The sequence below is a fragment of the Neospora caninum genome, chromosome V, assembly GCF_000208865.1.
Source record: "Neospora caninum Liverpool complete genome, chromosome V".
Taxonomy (NCBI): Eukaryota; Apicomplexa; class Conoidasida; order Eucoccidiorida; family Sarcocystidae; genus Neospora; species Neospora caninum.
This window is the reverse complement of record NC_018391.1, coordinates 1,486,082-1,510,068: the sequence shown is the minus strand read 5'-3', so window position 1 is coordinate 1,510,068 and position 23,987 is coordinate 1,486,082. Positions and strand designations below refer to the sequence as shown.

Genomic DNA, 23,987 nt, shown 5'->3' with positions numbered 1-23,987 from the left:
GTTTACTCCAGTACATTTTCGAGTTTTCTCGTACAACTCTCTGCTCACGAGTCTGGTCGCCACTCTTGGAGCCCAGCCGGGTACCAAACGTAATAGATTCCTCCGGACTAAAAACTTCAGGAGAGCTGTTGAGTTCACGCTCGTCTTGAAACGTGTGACAATCCTTAAAGCAGAGAGTACCCAGAAATGCTGGCTATCGGCTGCGAGGGAAAACCATCTCGTGAAGAGTGTGATCTTGGAACACTGCCATAGCAAATCACCGTCTATGCGACAACAGAGGAGTCACATTACCAGGGTACCGAACTGGCTGATATTGCGTGGCTACGAATGTTTGGGCCGGGCCACGGAACTCACAGAATATACAGAGTTCCACATCTCGCGTGTAAATGATACGTTGCTCTGTTCACTGGCAAAAACAAGCTTTTCACATAGCAATATAAAGTCAAGCATTGACGTCTACCTGTGGCACAGACGCAAAAGTCAGACTTATGCTCCCTGGGGTCGCGGGACATGTTGCGTGACCCTGGTATCATGTCACTATCCATGCCGTTGGTGCATTGTTGAAACCGGACTAAAGCTTTGTCGATGCCACGCGTGAACCGCTTCGATAGTCGGGTTACTGCACATGCAAAACCGTTTTCTTTGTTCAGCTTTCAGGAGGGCGACTAGCGCGGCACTGCGTGAGGACAGGAGTACCGTGTTCTGACTGTTGTGACACACAACAGCAGCGTGATCGAAGTCTGAGAGGTGTGGCGGATAGAGGCAACAGAAGGTCACACAGCACCAGACACGGTCCACGATTTACCGGAGACTCAAACAAGGGAGGGAGGAAGAAAAAATCAGAGAAAGCGGACTGGAGAACCAATATGGGAAGAAAAGCGGTCCTTTCGGAAATGGCCCCCTGAATATTCCTTGCACACTTCTCCCTACCTCTTTATTTTTCTTTGGTCGCTAGAGAAGTTCGGAAGAAGGCAGATTAAGCAACCGAATGTCTCTCGACGTGGCGCCTTTCTAAAAAGGGGAAAGGGATTTGGGTGTGTCAACGTCTGCTCGACAGTCACGCTTCCAAATCTTGGATGCAGGAAACAGCCGTTTTGTGGACGAGCGTGGGGTGGAGGATGGGAGGAAGCTGAGCCTACTGTCAAGTGAACGCACGACATCGCTCTGGAAACATCTCCCCACAGAGGAAAGCAGGAGGTAGAATATGGCAGTTTCTGTGATATACCTCGAGGGAATTTGTTGGCGACGAGACTTACATGTACCAGGAAGAGCAGTTCACGTGATTATGCGATGATACTTTTGAATACCGAACTATGAGTTGTTTGCCCAGGTGTGCCGAAAATTAAAGTACGTTCCACCTCGGAGATCGAGTGAATGTGACCACTGATCCCGTATCCTACAAAAAAGAGACTGATACAAATAAGAAGAAAAGATGCCAGCATTGTGGGGGTCCGAGGCTTCACTGACGGGACACGGTAATGACACATTCTCTGCAGCTGAGTTTTTTACGGCAAAAAGTGTCGCTATAAAATTCCAAAAAAACTTTCCCTCTCCCTCTCCACCAAAAACGGTGCCTTATATATACATGTATGAATAGATAAAGGCGTTCCATCGGGGACGCGGCGGCTGATCGTCGGACCATTAGCTATCCTCCGAGGCTCTCAAAACGCTACCCTACTTCCCTCTGAGGATACTCAACATGTTTGCCACCTTTAGTTCTCACTTTTGGGCAAAAGCTGATAGCGGTGATTGGTCATGTTCTTTTTTTCGCCGGAAAAAAAAGTTGAGCGTGTGACGGTGAGGGTTGGTGCGAACCGGCAATCTAAGGCGAGACAAGTCTTTGCCCATGTGATCGCCTGTCCAGTGGGTTCGGACGCTGAGGATTCGTTTTCAAACAGCTCGATCCCATGGTCCGTGCTAATTTCGCACCTTTGATGACAGTGTGCTGCTTGCCCATTTGTTTGTCTTGGATATAAAGGCTGGTGAAGTGAGAACGTTTTCTGTCGTCCTTTACGTTGGACCGGAAATTGATCACCCAACCTTGTGTGCGTGCTTTTCTCAACGCAACGATGTGTTTTTCCAAGTGTTTCGTAGACTGTTTTTTCCACAGATGACCTAGAATTTCACACATACAGGTTGCTTACGAGTACTCAAGACCTTCTGTCCGCGGAACCCGAATAACACGGCAAACGGGAAAGAGTAGAGAGTCTTTGCCGGTTCGCTTCTTGACACAAACCATCTAGAGAAAATGCGACGTTCTGATACTTCGTCAGATGCAAAGGAGAAACTGTGATAGGTAGATGAATTACTCAGGCAAAAGTATGTTAGAATTCTATGTCTCTGGGTAATCATTAAGCAGGTGTACATGTGGAAAGGTTCTTTTGAGAAAGAACAGAGGAGACTGACAAAAGGGCTTGATTTTATGGATACGAAAACCTGCGGATCTTGCTCTTCAACGACCGACAAATGGACTCGTCTCTTCTATCCCTTACGAGCCTCCTTTTCAAAGGAGGACTCGTTGGTTTTGTGAGGTCCATTTTGCCATGGAGGCTTCTCGGACTCATTGCTGTGTGGAGTCTCGTGTGCCTCTGCTCGAAAGCCGATCATGTGTCTTCTGTACCGAACAGTGATGGAGGCTCAGAGGCTCAGAGTGGCAATGATGGACAGCAGACGATAGTAGCTCGCCGTCTTGCCCCCCCCTCCGCTGTGGATTGTACGATGCTCATTTACACAGAATCTGACGGAGAGCCGACGGTGATGAAAGACGGTACAAGTTGTCCGAATGCAGGGGGTCCCCGTGCATTTATGCTCGATTCTTCCACTACAGTACGATCTACGCCAAAACTCTTGGAAGTTGCGCCACTAAGAAGCCATCGATTCTCGTGTCGTCCAGGAAAACCCTGCAGTATCGTTGTCACAGGTTATGGTCTGCAAGAAAGCGACCATGTAACAATTCTTGCTGCTGACGGATCCTGTCCGCCGGAGGACCTCGGGCAGACCGTCCAGCAGCAAGTGATCAGCTCAAAGCGGCAGATTCGCACCTCGAGTAAAACCACATATGACTACTCAGTAAGACCACAAAACGAGCAGACAATTATGACCGTATTCGACTTGAGGCCTTTGGAGGAAGGCAGGTACACTGTCTGTTACGCGACTAGTCGCTCGACGCGCGGAGATGACCCTGTTGCCAAAGACTTCCACTATAAAGCAGGTGAAATCGGTAAGGACACAACACGTAGCCACAACTCTCTCAATTCGGAGGAAACGGTCGACATATAACACTCCACAAAACATCACCTAGCCGAGGCACATTGCGTGTCCCCCACGTGTGTACTGTGGAAATATGGAAAACAGCCTACACAAGAGGCATTGCGTATGGCCAGACAAACTCAACACAATGCAGGCTTACGTCTCTTTGGTGTTGCCCGATGGATACGGCAGAAATGTGAACCTTCTGTTGATTTCAGAAAGTGTCACGAAGTTTTACAATCCCGATATTCTTTGCCATGTTACTGAGCAAAAAACAGGAGCGGGCCTGAGTCAGGCTTCAGTCGGGTGGAGTCGTTCTCCGTGGTGAAGGATTAGAAGTTCTTTTTCTGCGTACGGTTAGGGTCAGATGTTTAAATTTCTCAGTTGTGGCGGTTAGGGCCTCTTGCTGTCTCCTGTACTTGCCTTCAGAGGTAGGTTCAGAGCTCATGAGCTGCGACTTCGAGGAAGACATGTGTGACTTGATGATTTACCGTGATCATGAGGATATGGATTTATACTGGGTGCGCCATTCGGGATCAACAGAGACACCAGGCACAGGGCCGTCTTTCGACCACACGTACGGCACGCAGCGAGACGGATCTTATATCTACATGGATTCGCCAGGCTACGTCGCCGGTGCAAGCGCGACGCTGATAGGGCCACCGACGATTTTCCCGCAGGGACTATTCTGTGCTCGCCTGTGGTATCACATGTGGGGAGATGACGTTAACTCCCTTAGGCTCTACATGCACGAACTGAAAGGCGACCAAGACGCAACAGGGAATTGGGGGAAGCCGAGGCTCCTCCGAGTAGGCGACCATGGCGATGAGTGGCTTGAAGGAGGATTTGAATTTCATTCAGACGGGAAGACCGCTCAACAGTTGGTGATTGAATCCCTTGCTGGGTTCAGTGAGAAGGGGGATATAGCCGTGGATGACCTACGTATTGTACAGGGACGTTGCCCGGAGGAAATCAAAAGAGACTCGTACAACGCAGACTACATTTGTGGAGAGGTACGACTCCTCACCGGAAGTTGGTCACAAGAAAAATCTTGGTTTGTCGAAGGCGCGGTCTCCTGCGCTGGCCGCGGGTACAGCTATGATAATCTTAAAGGTAATTGGGTTCCTTGTTGTGTTCCACGATATGGGCAGTACACTCTTGTTCTTCATGACGGCTTTGGAGACGGATGGTCGGGGTCTAAGCTTGAGTTCCGCTTCTTCGACCAGGTCCAGGAGTTCGGTTCAGATTTCATGGGTATCGAAGAAGGAGTGGAGAAAAAGTATACCTTGAACATCGGCCTTCTCCAAATTACACGGATAGAAGGAAGTCAAGATCGCATTGCTCTTGAAATTCAAGTCGCTCAATCCAACTCATATGTTTGGTGTGGCGCCGCCTTGTCGGGGTCCCCCGCTCCAACTGTTGAGGTTCTAAAGAAGTATGGAATTCGGTCTCAAGAGCAGACGAAGAAGCCTGGAGACAAACTTCGTATGGAGATCGCGAACAAGCCAAATGATAGACGCATTCTGCAGCCATCCACGGATTACAACATCTACTGTTACGCGGAGCCGGCTTCATATGCAGCTGACCAGAATCAGGTGATGATGATGGACGACTCCCAAGTGGCTGCGTCCCGCATTATGGTCACCACAGATAACAAACCACCCGAAATCACCGTGGAGAGTGTAGATGAAGATTACACGGAGGCAAGCGTCCGAATCAGGAGCGACGAGGTGGCAACTGTGTGGTGTGCAGCTGAAGAAGTGAGCAAGGTACCAACGGACGACATCGGCCAGTCACCACCTCCCAGTGTGATCAAGAAGGCAGGGAACAAAATCCAGATCGTGAAAGGAACAGAAAATACACCCCAGATTCTAAAACTCAAGAATCTTATGCCAGATACAACATACCGAGTCTACTGTTATGCGGAAGATCGTGCGCTACCGAAACCCAACTTCACCGGTCCGGAACAAGTCAACGCCAAGGCGTTCGATCTTGTAACCCCAAGCAAGGTGCCTGAATTGAAGATTGAGTCTTACAAAGCTTTCGTCAGAGGCTTCAAGCTCTCAGTGAAAACAGATACGCCTGCAAAGGTGTGGTGTGGAGCGGCTATGGCTGGGTCTGCTTTTCCGAAGAAAGAGGATGTAAAGCGCGTCGGTGCTACTGGAGAGGTCACGGATATCACCAAGTCGGTGGACCTCGAAATTCGGGGTGTTCCGCCCAACACACGCTACTCCATCTATTGCATGGCAGCGTCGCGGTCTGGAGCATCGGAAATGACGGACCAACAAATGTGGGATGGAGCCCTCGAGGTGACGTCCTTCGGCAAATTCTGTGACATGCCTATTGAACCTGCAGTTCTTTCGGAGGGACCTGCGACTCCGTTCGACCCTCTAACGCCGCCGGAGGAATTCATGGTTCGCGACTTCATGAACACTCAGAAAAACCTGAAACTAGAGGGAATCTACCGGATCAATCTGTTCCTGGACAAAGACGCGATTCTAAACCATTTCGAAAAGGGAGCAGAATTTCCCAAGAGATATGCGCGCGTTCGCGCAGGCGTCTGCAACAACGGGAAAGGAGCTTACAGACAGTTCAAAGTCGGCCCTCTGGACACTGAAGATGCGAAAAACTTGAAGTTGGAAGATATTGGCGATCCTGTGGAAACTGACTGTGGAGGCTATAATCCACAGGGAGTATTTGGACGCCGTCTACTTGACCAAGAGCAGGAAAATGAACTGGACGCGTTTCTTCACCGTGTTTTCGGGTTCCACTTTGGCGTCAAGGCATGTGTCTACGGGGAAGTCGACAACTGCTTGAATTTTGGCCCTCTTATCTACAAACAGAAAGGCGAGCAACTTGAAGAAGTATGGATAGGCCTCAAAACGCCACCAAAGGTGCAAGGCGATTTTGAACACAATCTTCCGTTCTACATTATTGCTGAGCCTCCTCTTGGGGACGAAAAAGTGGACGTTGTGAACCCGGAGAGTCGCGACCGCATCGCCCTTCTCCTGGAACACGTTAAAGGCTACTCGCTTAACGGCGTGCACTTCGATTCCCTCGATGACATGCTCGAGGTCGTCGACACAGAGGCAAATCCAGAACTCACTGTAGAAAAACTCCGGAATGCTATGGATCAAGTTAAGAGCAGGCGCGAAGAACAGCGAGCGAATACCGTCCGTCGTCTGGCCCCGTATAACATTGGCCCGAACCCGAAAGGGCGCGAAGGCCTAGAGTACCGCGTGGGCCCAGAGCATATTGAGCCCCAGGGTAAGAGATACACAATCACCCACAACCCAGACTCGACTTCATATTCCATCTCTTATGCAGGGTGGACGATGACAGTGACGAATGACCGCGACACGTCATTGAAAATCTGGAATCTCCGCTTCAAAGACCAGAGATACGCCTTCGAACTTGGAGTCAACGAGGCCCTTGCCCACTACAGCGTTGCCGAGCGCCATTGGTATTTCATGGATTCCTGGTACGGTGGGCTGGGCGCTGCCGCTCGTCGCGTGCATCCGGGCATAGAGTGCGCCAAGACAGGAACCGTTTTGTTCTGGGATAAGTCGCTCTGCGTATTTGAGGAGGACAAGGCTCGACCTCTTCGGTCTCACTGGAAAGCTGGCGTCCTTCGGGACGCCGTACCTCACTATGCGCTTGTGCTGAGACAAATCATCACAGTTAGCAACTACGATTATATCACAGATTACATCTTCCACCAAAGTGGATTCTTCGAGGCAACGATGGCATTTACTGGGGAGCTGTACGCCGGGGTAGAAGTTCCGTGGTACTCTGCTCGACAGGCCAGCCACGGCACCCAGGTCACCGGGTCTATGCGAATGGGCGCTTTGCATGCCCACCTGGCCTCGTGGAAGGTCGATTTTGACCTCGATGACTACAAATCCAACTCGATAGTCTGGCATGAAATCAAACACGACACCGCTCGACCGGGAGCTCTCAAAATCGACACTTGGTTCGCAGAAACTGAAGAGCAAGCATACTACAAATTCAACAACACGCGCCCTCTGCACTACCAAGTTGTCAATGAAGAGCACAATGTATACGGAAACGTCGGAGGATTTACCGTCCTGCCTCTCCCAACTGTTGCGGTGAGCGGCGTTGAAGAAAACACGGTCAAACAACGGAGGACGTGAACGTTCTGCTTTTGGGAAGAAACTGAATGGGCCTTTCTTGAAACGAAAGGGTCTGACTGTTGTATACAGTGGTGTCTGCATCCCTTGAAGAGTCAGTGCAAGAGCAACCTTAGGAGGTGCCTCGACGTAGCACAACGGCACGAGAGTAGTTTTGCCTGTCGCGCATAGGGACTTCATTTCACATGTCGAAGAACATGGAGCTATGAGAGGGCGTATACCGGACGAGAAAGAACAACGTGCTGGACGGTTTTGTGAAATTCGCCGTCAGGCTCTCTTGCATCTTTTCGTCGGGTTTGTTTCTCTTGCTCCGTTTCCGCTTCCGATCCAGATTCCCAATCCCGAGTTCGAGCTGTATACCGGTCCTGCCGCCTGGGCGAAGTACCGTATTTTGACGACCCTGAGAAAGGAAGAGGAATTCCACGGATCTCTGCCGCGGGATAATAAATATGCGTTGCGACCTGCCGTCAGCATCGATCGTTACATCCGTGTAAGTCGCCTTCTCGACTCGTACAGGCGGTGACATTTTGTGGTAGCAATAAACAAAACGTCGTTTGGATAGAGTTCTGTGAGGAGCCATCTGCACTCAGTAACAAAACAGTAACGGTTTCCCGCGATCTCTCCTCTGGTATGCCTCTCCCCGTCCCCATTTCCTGTTTCCCAATCTTTTTACAGGACAATGAGCCTATCCGCAAGAAAGACGTCGTCACGTGGATTGCCTCCTCTGTTTGGCATATCCCTGTTATCGAAGACATGCCCCAGACGCTCTCCCTCGGCAATACTCTCGGATTCCTTGTGAAGCCGCACAACTTCTTCACCGAGGATCCATCAATGGACCTGCACAATTCCCTTGGCGGTGCCGTTCAGGACCCTGGCACCTGTGCGATCATCCGCCAGGAAACGGAGAAGTACCTGCAGGAATAGAAAACGCGCTCCTTCTCTCATGGGTTGTAACCATGTCACGCAGCGGTTAGTAAAGGAAGCGAGGAACTCTACGCGGAAGTTGAAGAACAAGAGGCTAAACGCTTCCTAGGCCTCATCCAACAAACAACGGAGTCACAAATGATGCTTGGCACTGTACATTGACCGCCAAGATAAAAGTATCCACACACAACAGCAGACTATTTGACCTCTGGCGACCCTGCATTTGAAGACCTCCTCACTTGTGCACCTCGGCATTACGCGACCCAGGAAATGCTGGGGGCGCCAGACGGTTGCGCTCTTGGTTTGGAGGTTCATAAAAAGGGGGTTTTCCGGTGTGTCAGAAAGGACACGCCACATGCAAACAGAAGGTGCTTTTTTTCAGCATGGGCGGAGGACGAGCTCAGGTTGGCTGGTGCTCATTGCCGTGTGCTTTCGGTGACAATTCCTTGCAACACCACAAGATCTTCAGGTTTCCTGTTCCATATTCGCGTATTAGGCGAGACACAGCGCCGTCTTCAGACGGAAGACCGCGTCTTCTCAAGAAAAGTTCCGATCGGGCAGTGTCCGGCGTCCCTCCTAAAACCGATCGGCTTTTCGACACCGCATACCGACCAAGTCTAAACTGGGGAAAGGAAGACACGCATCTGTACATCTCGACTCGCATTTACATATGTGTAGACGCAAGTATGTATAAATACATTTGAACACTAGAGGGAACTATTTGCACAAACTCACAGGCTCCTACGAAATGTCTGCTACCTGCACCCCGTCGAAGCGGAGAACCTGTCATTAACACATCACTCTCCCGGTGTCCGTTGTGCTTTTCCGTGGCGCCATTCCCCCGGCGCTGCTCCCAACGACAGCTTACCCCTATAGCTTATATGCTGTGCAGAGAGTGGTTTCTGTAGAAACATAGGTATGGATATCCGTTTGCATATTTGCTTGACATGGATTACATGAAGAATGCACTGAACTTCTGAGGTTGCCGCCTTTCTTCAGATGTTTCCGCCGTCGGCACACCGTTCCCCTGGACAACGTCTCAGGGGCCACGATGTCTTCGATTCCCGCTCCATCCCGCAGAGTGCTTTTTGGCGTTTGCCCTCTCTAGACATCTGGCGTCCTCGTCCAAGTGTCCGTTTGACCCATGCTTGTCGTAGGACTCTTAGCCAGTGCGCAAGCCTTCGTTTCTGATCCATTCAGCCCTTTGATGCGTGTCATTTAACGTGTGTATGCTAGTCTAGCTCACATTAGGAAGAGCAAGAAGTAACGATAGCTAGTGTTGCGGAAGAAGGCTCCTGCGGTTGAGCTCGCATCCGCGGCGGACTCTTGCTTCCGCTGTCGGTGGCTGCGTGACCACTCCCTGTTAACCCCCGATTAAAACCCGAGCAAACAAGCTGAGCTGGAGAGCCAACGGGGCACAGTGGAGGGGCCTGGGCGCGGTGTCGCCGGTGACAAGTCAAAGGAAGAACCAGAAGAAAGGAAGGCGAGGGGTAGAGAGCGGTAAGAGTGTGGCGAAGCCAGTAGCGGGGCTGCGTGCCAGGAAGGCGGGTTCGCCACGCTACACTGACAGCAGCTATAAAACGCGAGAAGGAACTTTTCAAATAACCCTCAGCCACCTTTCCGCTGTGAGGACCGAACAGCCCCCGCCACGCAGCAGTCCCTCTTCACTCTGCCGCACGCCTCAACAGAACGATCCGTGCTCAGGTCATTCCTCCACCTGACGCCACAAGACACTCTTGGCTCTTTGCAGTTTTCTCAAACACTGCTCGGCAGATATTTTTGCCTCGGACCAGACGCAAATAGCGTATACACTCGGGAGCGTTTGAGATATCAGCGAGGGACTGCATGCCAAGACCGTCTCTCTCGATGGAGCCACGAGGACATCGCGCCTGTCGACGGCTCAAATACTCTTGCAGTGGAAAAACAGCAACAGTTGATGACTGAAAAGAGCAGAGAAACACCAGGCACGCTGCGCCGCCGCAAGCCATTCGTGTCGTCGCGTTAAGAACTCCAAAGGGAATGGCATGGCGCGGGGTTCCGACGCAACGGCAAGACGCATCCACAAGGAACTTCACGCATGCCCAATCGACCCAGACATGGACAACTGTACATACACCGGAGCGCCGGCTAGCTTTTCTTCTCGGACGATTTGTCCCTTGCCTCATCAGAATCTTCAGAGACTCTATTCTTGTCAACTTGCGGTTCAGATGCGTCTTCTGCACTGTGCGCCGCAGTCCGTTCTTCGCCGGCGCCCGCGGTTTCACTCTCCGTCTTCGACTCTGCGCGCTCCGGTTCGTCACGCCCTGCAGAGGCGCCTTGCGGCCGGTACGTGTAATCGGTTTCTTCGATGTGCTCAACTTTTGTCTGAAAGGAAGAAACGAGACCAGACAGGACCGAGGCACCCCTGAAATGTTTGTAGTCTCAGACACAAGTACCGTTTTCCGCGTTCTCCATACTGCGATCAGACGCGATCAGCATATGGAGCCCGGCACCAAGTCACACACCCTCGGGCACCGCCCCTTCCGATGCACGCACCAAAACTCTGAGGCGTACATACACCTACAAACGACAACCGCCGCGTGGGAAGAGACCACGCCATTGAAAACTCACTCGGATCCACAATTTCGTCTGCTCTTGCAGCCGCCGCGTGGTATCGTCCCACTTTGCAGGCGACCAGAAGAGGGTTGGCTGAGCTCTGAGGGAGAAGAAAAAAAGCAAAGAGAAATGCAATCAGAAAGACTGACACGGCGAGAGGGAAACAGAGAACATCATCTTTCTTTTCCCTCGCGTTCAAAACAGCAGTGGAGAGTACTCTGAATCACTTGACACGCAACACTCTGTACCGAGAACGATCTTACGCCTCAGACAGCTGACACCCATCTGCATGTACATCTACCTTGTTCCATATTGCAGTTGCTACACCCATCTAGATATACATACACACTTACTATGTATATATATATATATATATATATGTCAGAAGGGCACTTGGTACGGGTGGTTACAGAGACACACCCGAGACCGTGTGGCGGGAAATCAGTTTGCTCCGCTTTTCTGTTCCCCTTCTGGAGCCAAAAAATTCACGCATTTTTCACAGGCTCGGCCTGCGGACTTACTCGGTGCCGATGAAGACTTCCATATTCTTGTAGTGCTTGACGAGATGCAGGCGCTGCAAAAAAACCAAAAATAAAAACAAAGAGCGAAGGAGGAAAAGAGGTCGATGCACCAGTTGATACAGAGAAACATCAGGAATTGTGGATATACATCCATATACGCGCACGCGCATGAATACTCAAGTATATACACTCCTACGTGTATATACACATACTACATATATATATATATATATATATATATATATACGGATGTAAATGTATGTAGACATCGGCATGCTGACCCAAGTAGAGGATTGTGCAACTAGGGAGAGACGGGTGTATGGCGAGAAACTCTGTACCATGAGTTCGTTTTCTTTATTGGCCAACTCCGTGGAAACCTCCTCCAACCGCAGCTGCTCTTGCTGTCGCCTTTCCTGCACGCATAACGCCGAAACCCACGCTGCCCCAAGACTGACGAATTGAACCGAAACATGGATCCACCTCGTGACCGACGCAGCACACGCATGCATGTCGACGTGTGTGTGAATACTCGAATCTGTCCTCGCGAACTTTTCCCTATGCACCTCTGCATCAGACATGCCGAAAGTTACACCGGCTTTGGATGGTATGACTTCTAGCACCGCATAATATGCTAGAAAATACCATTAACGTCCGATATCTTTAGCGTAAAAGTGGGAACGCAGAGGTCCTTGAGCGAAGTCTTTCTCCTTACCTCCCACTCGAGTCGCGCAATCTTTGCGATGTTCTTCTGGCTCATCGCCAGCTTCTGGGCGACGCGCTCCTCTTGCTGCTTCTGCTTGTGTGCCTGAAGAGACACCCCACACGGAGAATTCGGGGCCGGGAAATAGTCAAAGGGCCGGAACAGAACGGCCTGTGCCAGGAAACACAGCTATTTACAATTTTCCGTCCGTCACCACGTGAATGTCGATCTATTCCTTCAAATATCAAATACATACATTTGTACATACATCTCCGCCATCGCACTGTGCGCCTGCGTGCGTTCCGTGTTGGTGCTCTGTCTTCTTTTCCTCCTTATCGACTGTCCTTTCTCCTGCTTTTGTCGCATTCTGCTCTAACCAGATCTGTCGACTGCTCCATAAGAAGTTGCCGCTTGGCACGTTGCAGGTGCCCCGCGAGCGCCCCAAACATTCGCCGGTTTCGCGTCGCTGTCTTTTCGTCGGGAGCTTCGAGCTTCGGCTGCATGCGACAGGAGAAAGATTCATAAATCCCCCCTTCATGCTCTTCTCGCACACACAAAGCCCACCTCTCTCCCATATTGTGAAGAAATATACATATCTATATATATATATAGAGAGAGAGAGATGAATCTACATATGGATGCATGCAGGGTTGAACGGAAGTATGTGTGTATGTACGAACGGAAATAGGGATGCATGAATGTAAGCATGATTACAGATGGCTACGGTATATGTGCGCCCGACGGCCCGTTCTCTTGGAGATGGAGGACAAAAAACCTGTCTCTGAAGATCGAAATGGCTCGCATGCGACCACGTGCACACTCGAAAAAGTACACATTCGACGCAAAACTTGTATAAGCAAATAAAGAAAACACTGTACAATTGCACATGCATACATTGGTCGCGACATAAGCCTCTGATGTGGAGCATTGTGGACAAGCCACAGTGGGGCAAGGCGTCTTTCTGCACCACTTCTCAGGGGCTTGACCTCGGACTTCTCTGTCTTACGCGTTTTTCCACTTGGAAGTCCTCGCCCTCGAAGGAGTACGTCGGCCGCTCGCCAGGCACCTGAACGAAAGCAACTTCGACACACAACTCAGCTTTCCGAGGTAGCTCGGCAAAGGCGGGAACGCGACTCGCCTCGAGAGAAAGCAGACGGTTTTCGGAGTTTGCCTCGACAGAACGTCAGCTGCACCAAAAGGCGAAGAAGCACCAAAAGGAGAGACAGGCACAAAGAGAGAGACGCCCCTAGGCAGCAGGCGCGAGACACAGTGGAAACGACCTCTGGATACAAGTAGATGTCGACACAGACAACCGACCGCACATCGCCCCCACCAATCTGAGGTGTATCTATAGATGGAGAGACACCGGGAGGTTGACACGGCGAGCTAAGAAGCAGCTGTGGAAAGAGAACTCGACAGAGAGACGGTGACACACTCTCCTCTGGATACAGACAAAAAGTGTGAATGCAGAGGCATGCTTGGGCACAGAAAACTCGCGCAGTTCGTGCAGAGGTTCGGCAACTCGCCTCCAAGACGCGAAACAGAAAGGCATTTCTGCCACCGCCCCCGCAGAGGGACGATACACACCTGCACATCCATGCATGCATGCAACGATCTCCCCGTGTACACAACCTCATCTATCTGTGTCTACATGAAGACACATTCACATCTACATAGACACGCACATGTCCGTTTCTACTGAGGTATCCATTTATCAATATATATATATATATGTACATCTCGGCTTTTTTCCCGATCCGTCCTATGTAAATGTGTATATCCCTCAGCATTTCTCTCCGTACTCTCCTTTCTCTATCTCTCTAGAGCGTTGCGTCTCTCTCTACACATTTCTCCGTTCTTTTGCGGAATCGAAAGAGCGGCGCTGGCCCCGCGGCTTACCTCTGCACCGTTTCCGAGCGCAGCTTGGACAGGCTCCTGAGAAAGGCCGGTCTGGGGCGGCGAGGCGTCTGGAGGGCCGCCTTTCTGCGGGAGCGAAGTCGCGGGACTTTCTTCCTTTCGGTCGAAAGAAAACAGCGCCCCCGGGGGCCGCCGCTGCTGCTGCAGGCGACGATTCAACTGTCGCTGCTCAGTTACGAGCTTGCGGATTTCCTGGCGAAGACGCGACTCGTTCATCTTGGCAGAGTGGAGCGAGAGAGAAGTGCGAGGAAAGGCGGATGACGAAGGGAGAACGGCACGAGAAACACGGCGAGGGAGACACGGTCAAGTGAAGACGGAGCGACAGGAAGAGGAAGAGAGGAAGGGGGCGAGAGAAAGGGCGAGAAAACGAGGGGGGGACACGGCGCTGTGGAGCTTCGAGGCAGAGAGAAAACGACGGGGTAAAGCGCGACGACAGAGGAGAACTTAGGAAGCGTAAAGGACGAAGGCAGACGAGACGGCAGGGTTGGAACACAGCTAAAAAAGGCAGAAAACGAAAAGGGAGACAAGGAAGGATGGAGACGCCAAGGCGGGAAATGGAGCGCAGACGACAAAGACACACCACCGAAAGGGCGAGAAAACGGCCGTGAGACACAAAGGAGACAAGAGCAGACCAAGCAAAAAAGACAAGACAAACAAGACAGGGCGAATGCGTCCCGAGGCGTGGGTTTGAACCGGAATAAGAAAAAACTGAGAAAGCACTTGCAGGGTGAAGCGAAGGACGACGCGCTATGAACCGGCCGAGCAGTCGATACACTGAAGAGGAGGGTGGAAAGATGCGGGAACGAGACTCCGAAGACACCTCTCAGAAGATTCTCTAACGGTCGTTTCGTCGAAATGTGCCTCTTCTACAGGTTTCCTCCCTCAAACTCGAAAGGGAGTCCCCCCTTTCCACGCACCAGTCTCCTCGCTCAGAACAGAGAAGACGGGCGGCTTCCAGGAGAGAAGAAAAGAGACAACACGAGAGCGAGAGAAGACGAAAAGATGCAAGAAGAGATGGAGGCAGCGAAACTCGACAGAGTCTGCATGTAGCGATGAGGGCGCAGAGAAGAAACTTCCGTGCCTGGGCGAGGCGTCGTTTCTCTCTGGACTTTTTCCTCCCTTCGAATCGCCTGTCTCTTCGCCTGCTCAGAATCGGCGAGGCACCAACCCACGGCGGTGAAAACCAGGACCCCGAGAAGCAGTTAGGCCGAAAAGAAGGATAGGGGGCGGGCGGGAGAGAGGAAGACAGAGAAAAAAGAGGAAAGAGAGAAAGAGAGAGGAAGAGACAAGCAACGAGCCGTCGAAGCGGGAGAAGCCGTCGGAGGGGGAAGACGCGGGGAGAAAGCGTCTGTCATGAGTCTCGTGAGGGTTAGGTCAGCACCCCAGATGTGTATACACATGACAGGGGCGTTTTTCTGCCTTTATGGGTCAACTGAGTCGCGCGTGGAAGACGCAAAAAAGGCGAGCGAGTGCCAGGGCGCGGGCGGGAAAGGCGGAGAAGAGAGAGACATCGAGAGCAAGAGACATGGACAGATACCACCTGCGGAGAAGCCGAGGCAGCGGCGATGGGAAACAGAGATACCGAAGACAAGCACTTCGGTGTATGTACACCTGAGTGGCCAGCCTCGATTCCAACAGAGACTTTTTCCGCGTGGACAACCTGCCAAAAGTGTCCTCCCGTCCGAACGGGCAGTTCGAAAGCTGGCACAAGGCTGCTGAGGGGGGGAGGACAGAGCGCGACTGCCCTGTATTTTGCCTCGGAAAAAAATGACAATTGTCGACAGAGACATTTCCTTCGTGAACAGAATTGCCGGGACGAACTCCGAAACGAGTTCTCTCGGTTGCGGCCACCCGCGGGCGACGGACTGTTCCGCACAAAATCGCCTCCGGCGTGCATCTGCATGCACGTGTGCAGTGTACAGACACCGAAGAAGCGGGCCAGCCGGAAAGGCCAACTAGACGAGACAGAGTGGAGAGGCCAGTTCTGGCGGTTTTCTCTTCCCAAGAAGGCAAAAAAGATTCAAGAGAAAGAAGGATTCGGGAGAAGTGAAGGATTCAAGGGAAGAGAAGGATTCGAGGTAAGATAAAAATTGACGGAGGAGAAGGACTTCGAGGAGAGCAGGATGGGAGAGATGCGAAACCGGGAGAGCGGAATGAAGGAACATGTTGAAGTGTTCTCCAAGGAAACTGTGCAGTTCTCCTCCTGGCGAGAAGTGGAAGGCGCGAGTCTGCATTTTGACGTCGAGAAGAGCGGCGCAAACCCCCCCGTTTTAATTCACTTTCTCGACAAATTTTCTCCACACGCCTCCCCAGAACTTTCTTTATCCCCTGAAAAGAAAGCCCGGGTGGAGACCGCCACGCGCAGATGGAGACGTGCATCATCGCTCAAACATAATTTGCGGAGAGGAAAAAGCAAAGAGAGGGAGAAAGCCACACACACATTTCCCCTCGCGCTGCGGTGCATCTACAGTGTGTCGTGGTGGCGTAGGATGCAAGAGGGCGACAGAGGAAGAGAAAGAATAGAGATAGATCAATATTCATAGAGGGAGACACAGAGACAAGGAGATTAAAGATAGAGAGATAGAGGCATGTTGTTAGAGGAAGATAGAGCAAGAGAGCCAGCTAGCGACAGAGAAAAGTCGACAGAGATATACGTCCATACATACATACATACATACATACATACATACATACATACATACATCAAATACACTACAGGTAGTGCATCTATATACAAGCAGTGATATGGATACATACAGGGAGAGACAGAAATATTTATATATATGCAGAGACAGAGAGATGGATAGTGTTTTTCTGCTGTGTTTCCTCGCTACGATTGTGACTCCCACATTGAGCGAGGAGTGAAGAACTGCGGCAGTGGTTTGGACTTGCGTTCCCGTTCTGTTTCTGGTGTCTCTGCACTTTCATAGATTTGATCCATCTTCTTTACTGCTGTTCTGCTCGTTTCTACCTATTCTTATACCGCAACCCTCGTCACTTGTCCGAGGCGTTTCCTCTCGCGGTTGTGAGAAAGGGACTCTTTTCTCGAACAAAACCAAAGACCTTAGAGAGGCTCCTCGAAGCTCTCTCGTACGTCTCAGCTGTCTCTGCTTTTCTCCCGCTTTCTCGCGTGAGCCTTCGCGCGAAGAAGAGAAGGGAAAGCACGGCCTTCCTCCAGACAGGCGGGTGCACGGGCAGCTCGCCTTCACGGTTCTCTGCATGTGCGCCGCGGCTCGAACTTTGGAGATCCACGCGGAGCGGCAGAAAACAGTTTACAGAAAACCATTTCCCAGTCTATATCAAAAATGTGGGCACATGCGAGAAAACCGCGGAGGCGAAAAAAGTGAAAAAAACGAGGACCGACCGCTCGGATTTTTGCCCCCAAACCACCGGCGAGAGACAGCGGAAGAGGCTCAGATGCAAAGAGAGGAAGTCGGCACACCGAGATATCTATTCTCGTAGATAACACTATATATAAAGGCATATACATATATACATGCATACTTGCATGCATATCTGCATGCGCATATATATATATATATATATATATAGAGAGAGAGAGAGAGAGATGTGCACCACTTTTTGTGGTGAGGACACCTCGCAGAAGACGGAACACCGTCGGTCCCACTCGCAGCATCTCCCTTTTTCCCGCTCTCGATCTCCCGTGTCCCTCATGCTCCCTGTCTTTTTTCTCATCCCTCTTCTTGCACTTTCTTTTCTGGAAGCGCTTTCACTCGACGAGAGGGAGGAGAGGAATTTCCGTCACGGTCGCTGCGGGCCAGCGCGTCCACAGGAGCCGCGCGACCTCGAAAGCGTCAGGCTGCGCGTGGCGCAAATCCGCGTCTTGCAGCTCCACCAAGTACCGCCTCATGCTGGGGCCTGCAAACAGTGAAAAGAGAGCGACCCACAGCGACAAAAGAGTGAAAAAAAGCCAAGGACGCAGAAGGGAGACAGAGGAGAGAGAAGCGGAAGAGGAGAGGAAGAGGAGAGGAAGAGGAGCGGAAGAGGAGAGGAGAGAGGAGCGGAAGAGGAGAGGAAGAGGAGCGGAAGAGGAGAGGAAGAGGAGCGGAAGAGGAGAAGAGCGGCGAAGCCGAGGACGCGAAGCACCGGAAGAACACCCCAACAATGGTGAAGAGGAAGCACGGGACGCGTCGCCTTTTCTATGGGCCTATTCTTGCCTGGTGTATATGCAAGACTGCGAGAAAAAACTAGGAAACACACAGCCGTTTGAACCTGAAGAGACTAGAGATAAACACACCTGGAGGCTTTTGACCGTCGTACATGTACACCGCAAACCGTCGGGGCGCCTCGACGTCCATTTCACCTGCAGCACCATACAGACAACGGATATATACATATATATATATATATATATATATATATACCGTAATTTCCCACAGACACATGCAAACAGGCATGTAGGTACACACATACAGAGAAAGATGCAATTGCATCCACCGCTCGTGCCTGCATTCGCCTACGTCGCTGTGTGGCTTTGTGACAGACGCGTCTTTATTTCGGTTTTCGAGAGGCTGTGGCATCCATCTTGGAAAGACCTTAAGAACTACACGCACGCGTCATTTGCGACCCCCTTCAAAACAACGAGAGGCTGCGCGGTCTCTCCTTTTGCTGGCGAGGCCGGGAGTGGATTCTCACGGGAATTTCCGCAGAAAGTTTCTCTTCTCGACTCTATCCACAGCCCCGCGCCGCCCCCGGGCCGTCTCTTCGCGAGCAAACGTCTATGGGCCTCTCTGTCTCACCTCTCGCCGTCTTCATGCCCACGATCACGCGCGTGTACCACGCGAGAAACTCGGTCCACAACACGACACCATCGGCAGCTCCCATAGCGCCTCGCGCCTCGGCCTCCATGTGTGCCTGGCCTGCAGAAACAATTTAAAAGCGCCAAAAAACGCTTGGAATACTCGAACGCGCGATGCTGGCAGGGGATTGGTCGAGCATCTCCACCGCGCCGTGCGTGTGGTTGCGGCGTGTGTGCAAATTGGAACGTCGCGACTTGCGCATGCGAACGCCTGCAAAACGGGAGTGCTTTCCCTCTTTCTGAACTTTCTCCATCAGCTTTAAAACCGCTCCACACACTATGAGCCGTCTGTACACCCAAGTGACGTCTGCGTAGCTGCGGACGGGGTGTACATCCAGCGCAGCCGCGACGGGAGAGCTTACCGAGGAGGTCGAGCAGGGGTCGCAGCTGCTGCGTGAAAATGAAGGTGTTGTTTTCTTGGTCAATCGCCTTGAACGCCACCTGCGCTTCCTGGGAAACACAGAGAGGAAGCGCGACACGGCACGTCGCCGGCGGTTCCGATCCCAAGTGTGCGCCGAAGAGACGCGTCACACACACGACTTTGGAGAGGAACAGCCCGAACCCTTTTCGACAAGAAAAAAGGAATGGCGGAAGGGACGCGAAGAAGTCATAACAGAAACGCCGCACATTTGTGTGTCTCTTGACGACTATGTCGGCAACTTCCACGTCGCTGGGATGAAGGCCACGCAGAAGACGCTCGCGAGGACACGAAACGGCGCGAACGTGTGCAAAAAGGAAACAGGCTTCTGAGGAGTCCATTTCTATCGCTGTGGATACGAGGAAAACAGGGAAGAAAACGCCTAGAACACGACGACGTGGAGTATATTGTGATTTCTTTAGCTTCCGCTCGCCCGTCGGGGCCGCGAATAACGCACCATTTCGGCCTGGCGAAGCGCGCCGAGCGCCGCAGCCAGAAGATCCCGGCAAAAGAGAGTGGTGTAGTGGTTGCCGCTTCCAAGTACCCAGAGAGGATAGTGCGGATGTTTGTACCGGTCGCCCACTTCGCAGTATCTGAGAATGCACACGTTCCAAGTTCCCTCTTCTCAGCACCGCTGTTCTCGCGCGTCTCGCCCGACCATGCTCTTCTCGCCTCGGGGGCCTCCTCGTTTCCCACGCGCCGTCCATTCACCTCTTTTCTCCCACGTCTTTGAGCGTTCGAGGCCACGCAAAAGACACATATATGCATGATAACTATATATGCATACACGTGCATCTATCTCTATAAGCACAGACATGCATTTGCCCGCACATTCACATGCATATAATCCGCTTGCGACATAGCGTTCTTTTTGGGTGTCCCTGTGGCGACGGCGCTGAATTTCTGGTTGCAAGGCTGCTGGTTTTTTTGCGCGGGCGCGAGAGCACTGACCGGAGCGCTTCCATCTCTGTGAGGAAGCCGACGATGGGTCGTTTCCGGACGCCGCCGAGAACTGTCTCCGCGCCTGTCTCTCTGTCGGTTCCGAGCTTCTTGTCGCCGTCCCAGACGTTGCTCGTCCCCGCTCCCAGCAGCAGGAGGTTCACCAGCTCTTGGTTGCAGTGTCCATACACCCCAAGCAACGGTTGGTCCGGCGTGTCTGCATCCGCAAGAACCTGCGAAAAAACCGGAAAGCGCGACAGGGAGAGAAGAGACAAAGACACCAGAAAGATAAACCCAGGGAACGAGACACAAAGTGTGAAACAGACCAAGAGAAACACATGCACACATAGACATATGTATATATTTTGTATCTATGCATGCACCTAGATGTAGGAATCCTTATATATATATATATATATATATAGATATGTATGGCGCATTTGTGAGTACACGAAGAGAGCGCCGGAGACGCGAAGGAGGCAAGGGCAGATCGAGACGGACGCAGATATCGAGAGAGATTGTCGACGGGAAAACGAAAGAAGTGGTCAGTCACTCTTTAAGCACGAGTTCCCTTCTCTCCACGCGCAGTGTCTTTCCTTTCGTATACCTTGTCGACGCCGCGCGTGAGGACGACGGAGAAGAGGAAGGAGAGTACTGCAGCCGCGTCCTGGAGGAGGAGTTTGTAGAATTTCCAGTAGAACAGCATGACGTCTTGGATGTTGTCGAATTCTCGCACGAGGACCCGGACTGCGGAAACGAGCGCCTCGTCTGTTCCCGCACGGCTTCCTGGGCCTCGGGCCTCGAGAGTCAGGCCGGAGGCCTCGAAATCGGCAAGCGCCACGACGTAGTGCGACCGCTCCGTCGCCTGAAACAAAATCGCTGCGAGCGCCTCCACCAACGCGTGGCCTTGCGTCCCCCCCAGAGGCAACAAACTCGCGCACTCCGCATTCAGGCGCAACCCTGGCCGGTCGCCCTCCGCGGGCGCACTTTGAACAGCTGCAGACGAGGTTGAAGTTGACGCAGGCAAGGCGGAAGAAGAAGACGAGAAAGAAGACTGGAGCAGAGAGGAGTACCGCTTGGCGCGGGAAGGGGAGAAGAAGAGCGCGCGGAGAAGAAAGCACTGAACGGAGGCGAGGAGTCCGCACGGCCCTCCGTGGAACTGCGCAAGGCCCCAGGGGCAAAAGGTCGAGTCTCCAAAGGCGCCCGGCGGGCCGTCGAGAAGACCGTCAGACGTCGAACTCGGCGGAGACGGAGCGTCCGAGGCAAACAGGAACGGGTGATTGAACCTGCGGCACAGAGAGAGACAGAGAGACAGAGAGAGAGGGTGCACAGACTAGGGTGTGATCGCAAGACAAGACTCCTGTGTCTCTAAGCACACGAATCCAAGGGTCACGGCCCCTCCCCAAGTCTGTTGTTATGTTTTTTTTGTTGTTGTTGCGCGTGTATTACGTCCAGAGGAAAACCCAGAAAGGCGGCGACAGAGACAAAAAACGCCAGACAGAAAACAGACAGAATACGAGAATCGCAAGGACATGTGGACAGACCCTGACACGCATGAGGAGAACCGGACAGAGACCAGCGCAGGTGGAAGCGATTCCAGCGTCGACTGTGGCGCCCCGCGCGATCGACTGAGCAGATCCGTGGAAATCAAGAAAAAAAGCCCTTTCAGAGGTCTCCTCTCCAATTGTTTCCTCTGCTGCACAGAAGCGTCGCCGGCCTGCGTGCTGCGGGTCATCTCGACCGCGATTTTTTGCCATTCTTCTCCGTTTCACTCTTTCCCCCTCAGAGTCTTCCCGTCTCCTCTCAGTTGTCCACACGCCTCGAGTTATCCTTCCCCTCGCCGCTACCTCCTCTCTCCCTCTCCGGTTCTCTTTTCTCCGTTTTCCCTCCTTCCGCCCTTCTCCGGCCTTTCCATCCCGTCGCTTTCTTTACCATCTTGCGATGTCTTCGGCGCCTATCGACCTGGAGGCGCCGAGACCGAAGACGCGGCCGACGAGGCGCTTCACTTCCCTTCTGTCCAGCGGCGCGAGCGCTGCAAGGAGTTCTTGCCGGAGCGCAGGCGAGTCAGGGTCGGCCTGGCCTTCGCGGAGGAGCGAGCGCAGCGCGCCGCGCACGCACGCTCGCTCGCATGCAGTGCAGACTCGCAGGGACGGTCCCCAGCCTCGCGAGAGCTTCTCGCCCTCGGCCTCTTCCCCGCCGTTGTCCGTGCTCGCTTCGCTAGCCGGCGAAGGCGCGCGCGCCTCCGCTCTCGGTGCGCGCTCCAAAGGAGACGCCAGAGACACGCCACACCGGAGACACGTGCCGCCCGCACCCGACGGGGGCAAGCCTTCGCGGGTCTGTGGCAGGAGAGTTCTGGAGAAGATCGCGAGTTCGTCTTCCTCTTCGCGTTGCCAGGCAGCAGGCGGTTTGCATCGATCGCGCGGCTTCTTCTGCGTGGGCCGGGACCGGGGGAGAAGGAGGTCCGAGATGTCGTCCTCGGGAGCGAGCGACGCACAGAGAGGCAAGGCCGCCGCTGCATGCGCACTCGAGGGCGAATGCTCGCCGAGCCATGCGAGGTCGGGGAGGCTCTGCCGCGCGACTCCGGTGTCCAGGGGGGGAAGCGCGGGCCGCGTAGCAGCTCCAGGAGACGGCGATGCGGCTGCGACTCAGAGAGAGGAGGCGTCGAAGAAACGCGTTTCACAGAGATAGAGCGCGGGGCAAAGACTTCAGCGCGACACCGAGACCCAGCGCGACATCTAAGGAGGCAAGTGTGTAGAGAAGCCGAGACAAGGACGTGGTTACACGTGCATCCAGATACGGACACGCACAGAGACAGGCAGAGACGTGCAGAGAGACACCACGTGGATGGAGCGGAGAGAAGAAAGGCCAGAAAAAAAATTCGAGGCAGAAGCATGAAGGCACAACCTAAGTGAGAGGGAAAAACGGCCCAGTCGTCAGTGGTGTTTTGCTCACGAGAGGGTGTCGCCTTTCCGTTCTTCCGCTGTTGTGTTCTCTTCCCCTTCCGGTTTTTTCTTTCCTTTTTCGCCAGTTTCTTCTTCCGGTCGCGTCGCGTACCTGAGAGGAGGGACTCCTGGATGGCCCGTTGGAGCTCGGCGTCCTCGTTAAGGGCGAGCGCGTCTTCCCGCGAGTTGCGTCTCTGGTCGGTGCGCGGCGTGGCGTCTCCGGGGGCGCCTCGCTCGCCCGCCACCAAGGCGCTTCCGAACTCGCACATCGACAGGCGAATCGCCTCCTGCAGCTCAGCCTCCTCGTCCGCCGAGAGGGCTGCTTGGCCCTCGTCTGCTGCGAACGCCGGCATCGCCGCTTGAAAAGTCAAGAAAGCGAAGAAAACGACACGGGAGAGAGGGAGCAAAAGCGAGAGGACGGAGACGCCAGACACACCGGAGACGCCAGAGATCCGAAGAGAGAGTTGGCGAAAACGAATCGACACGAGAGAAAAGGGGGCAGCGACGGGGAGAGGGCGACGGCGAGGCCGCTGTCGCCACGGAAGAAAGAGGGCGAGGACGAGGGAGAGAAAAAAGTAGGGACAACCGGACAGATCTCTGTCTGGTGAAGGAGAGGGAGAGAGAAGGAGAGACGAGCAATGGGAAACACTGCGGAGACGAGAAGACAAATCTTCGCTGCGGGAGAGGTCGACACAAGCGCGACTCGCAGTTTAAAAGGTGCGGGGGACGAGAGGGGAAAGTGCAGGCCAGGAGGAGAGACTGAGGCAGTCTTTCTAAGAACGACGGAGGCCTGGTGGGCACAGGACAGAAAC

General features: G+C 52.9%; 3 protein-coding genes across 3 annotated transcripts; 1 reads left to right on the top strand and 2 right to left on the bottom strand.

The window, feature by feature from the left end:
• Positions 1–3,096: 3,096 nt before the first annotated feature.
• On the top strand, positions 3,097–8,324 carry NCLIV_013880 (hypothetical protein; the record flags this gene model as incomplete). The annotated part of the gene is made up of 4 exons (XM_003881578.1): positions 3,097–3,220; positions 3,679–7,358; positions 7,732–7,890; positions 8,076–8,324. 4 exons carry the CDS (start codon positions 3,097–3,099, stop codon positions 8,322–8,324), a joined length of 4,212 nt encoding a protein of 1,403 aa, XP_003881627.1.
• A 2,127-nt stretch (positions 8,325–10,451) lies between these two features.
• NCLIV_013870 (putative pinin/SDK/memA/ domain-containing protein) lies at positions 10,452–14,273 on the bottom strand (the record flags this gene model as incomplete). Its single annotated transcript, XM_003881577.1, has 7 exons — positions 10,452–10,688; positions 10,935–11,019; positions 11,441–11,493; positions 11,779–11,853; positions 12,153–12,245; positions 13,147–13,206; positions 14,040–14,273. The coding sequence occupies 7 exons, from the start codon at positions 14,271–14,273 to the stop codon at positions 10,452–10,454; spliced, it is 837 nt and encodes a 278-aa protein (XP_003881626.1).
• A 3,514-nt stretch (positions 14,274–17,787) lies between these two features.
• Positions 17,788–23,528, bottom strand: NCLIV_013860 (F2J6.5 protein, related; the record flags this gene model as incomplete). Its single annotated transcript, XM_003881576.1, has 8 exons — positions 17,788–17,936; positions 18,818–18,937; positions 19,239–19,326; positions 19,752–19,887; positions 20,246–20,466; positions 20,841–21,519; positions 22,166–22,871; positions 23,288–23,528. The coding sequence occupies 8 exons, from the start codon at positions 23,526–23,528 to the stop codon at positions 17,788–17,790; spliced, it is 2,340 nt and encodes a 779-aa protein (XP_003881625.1).
• Positions 23,529–23,987: the final 459 nt, after the last annotated feature.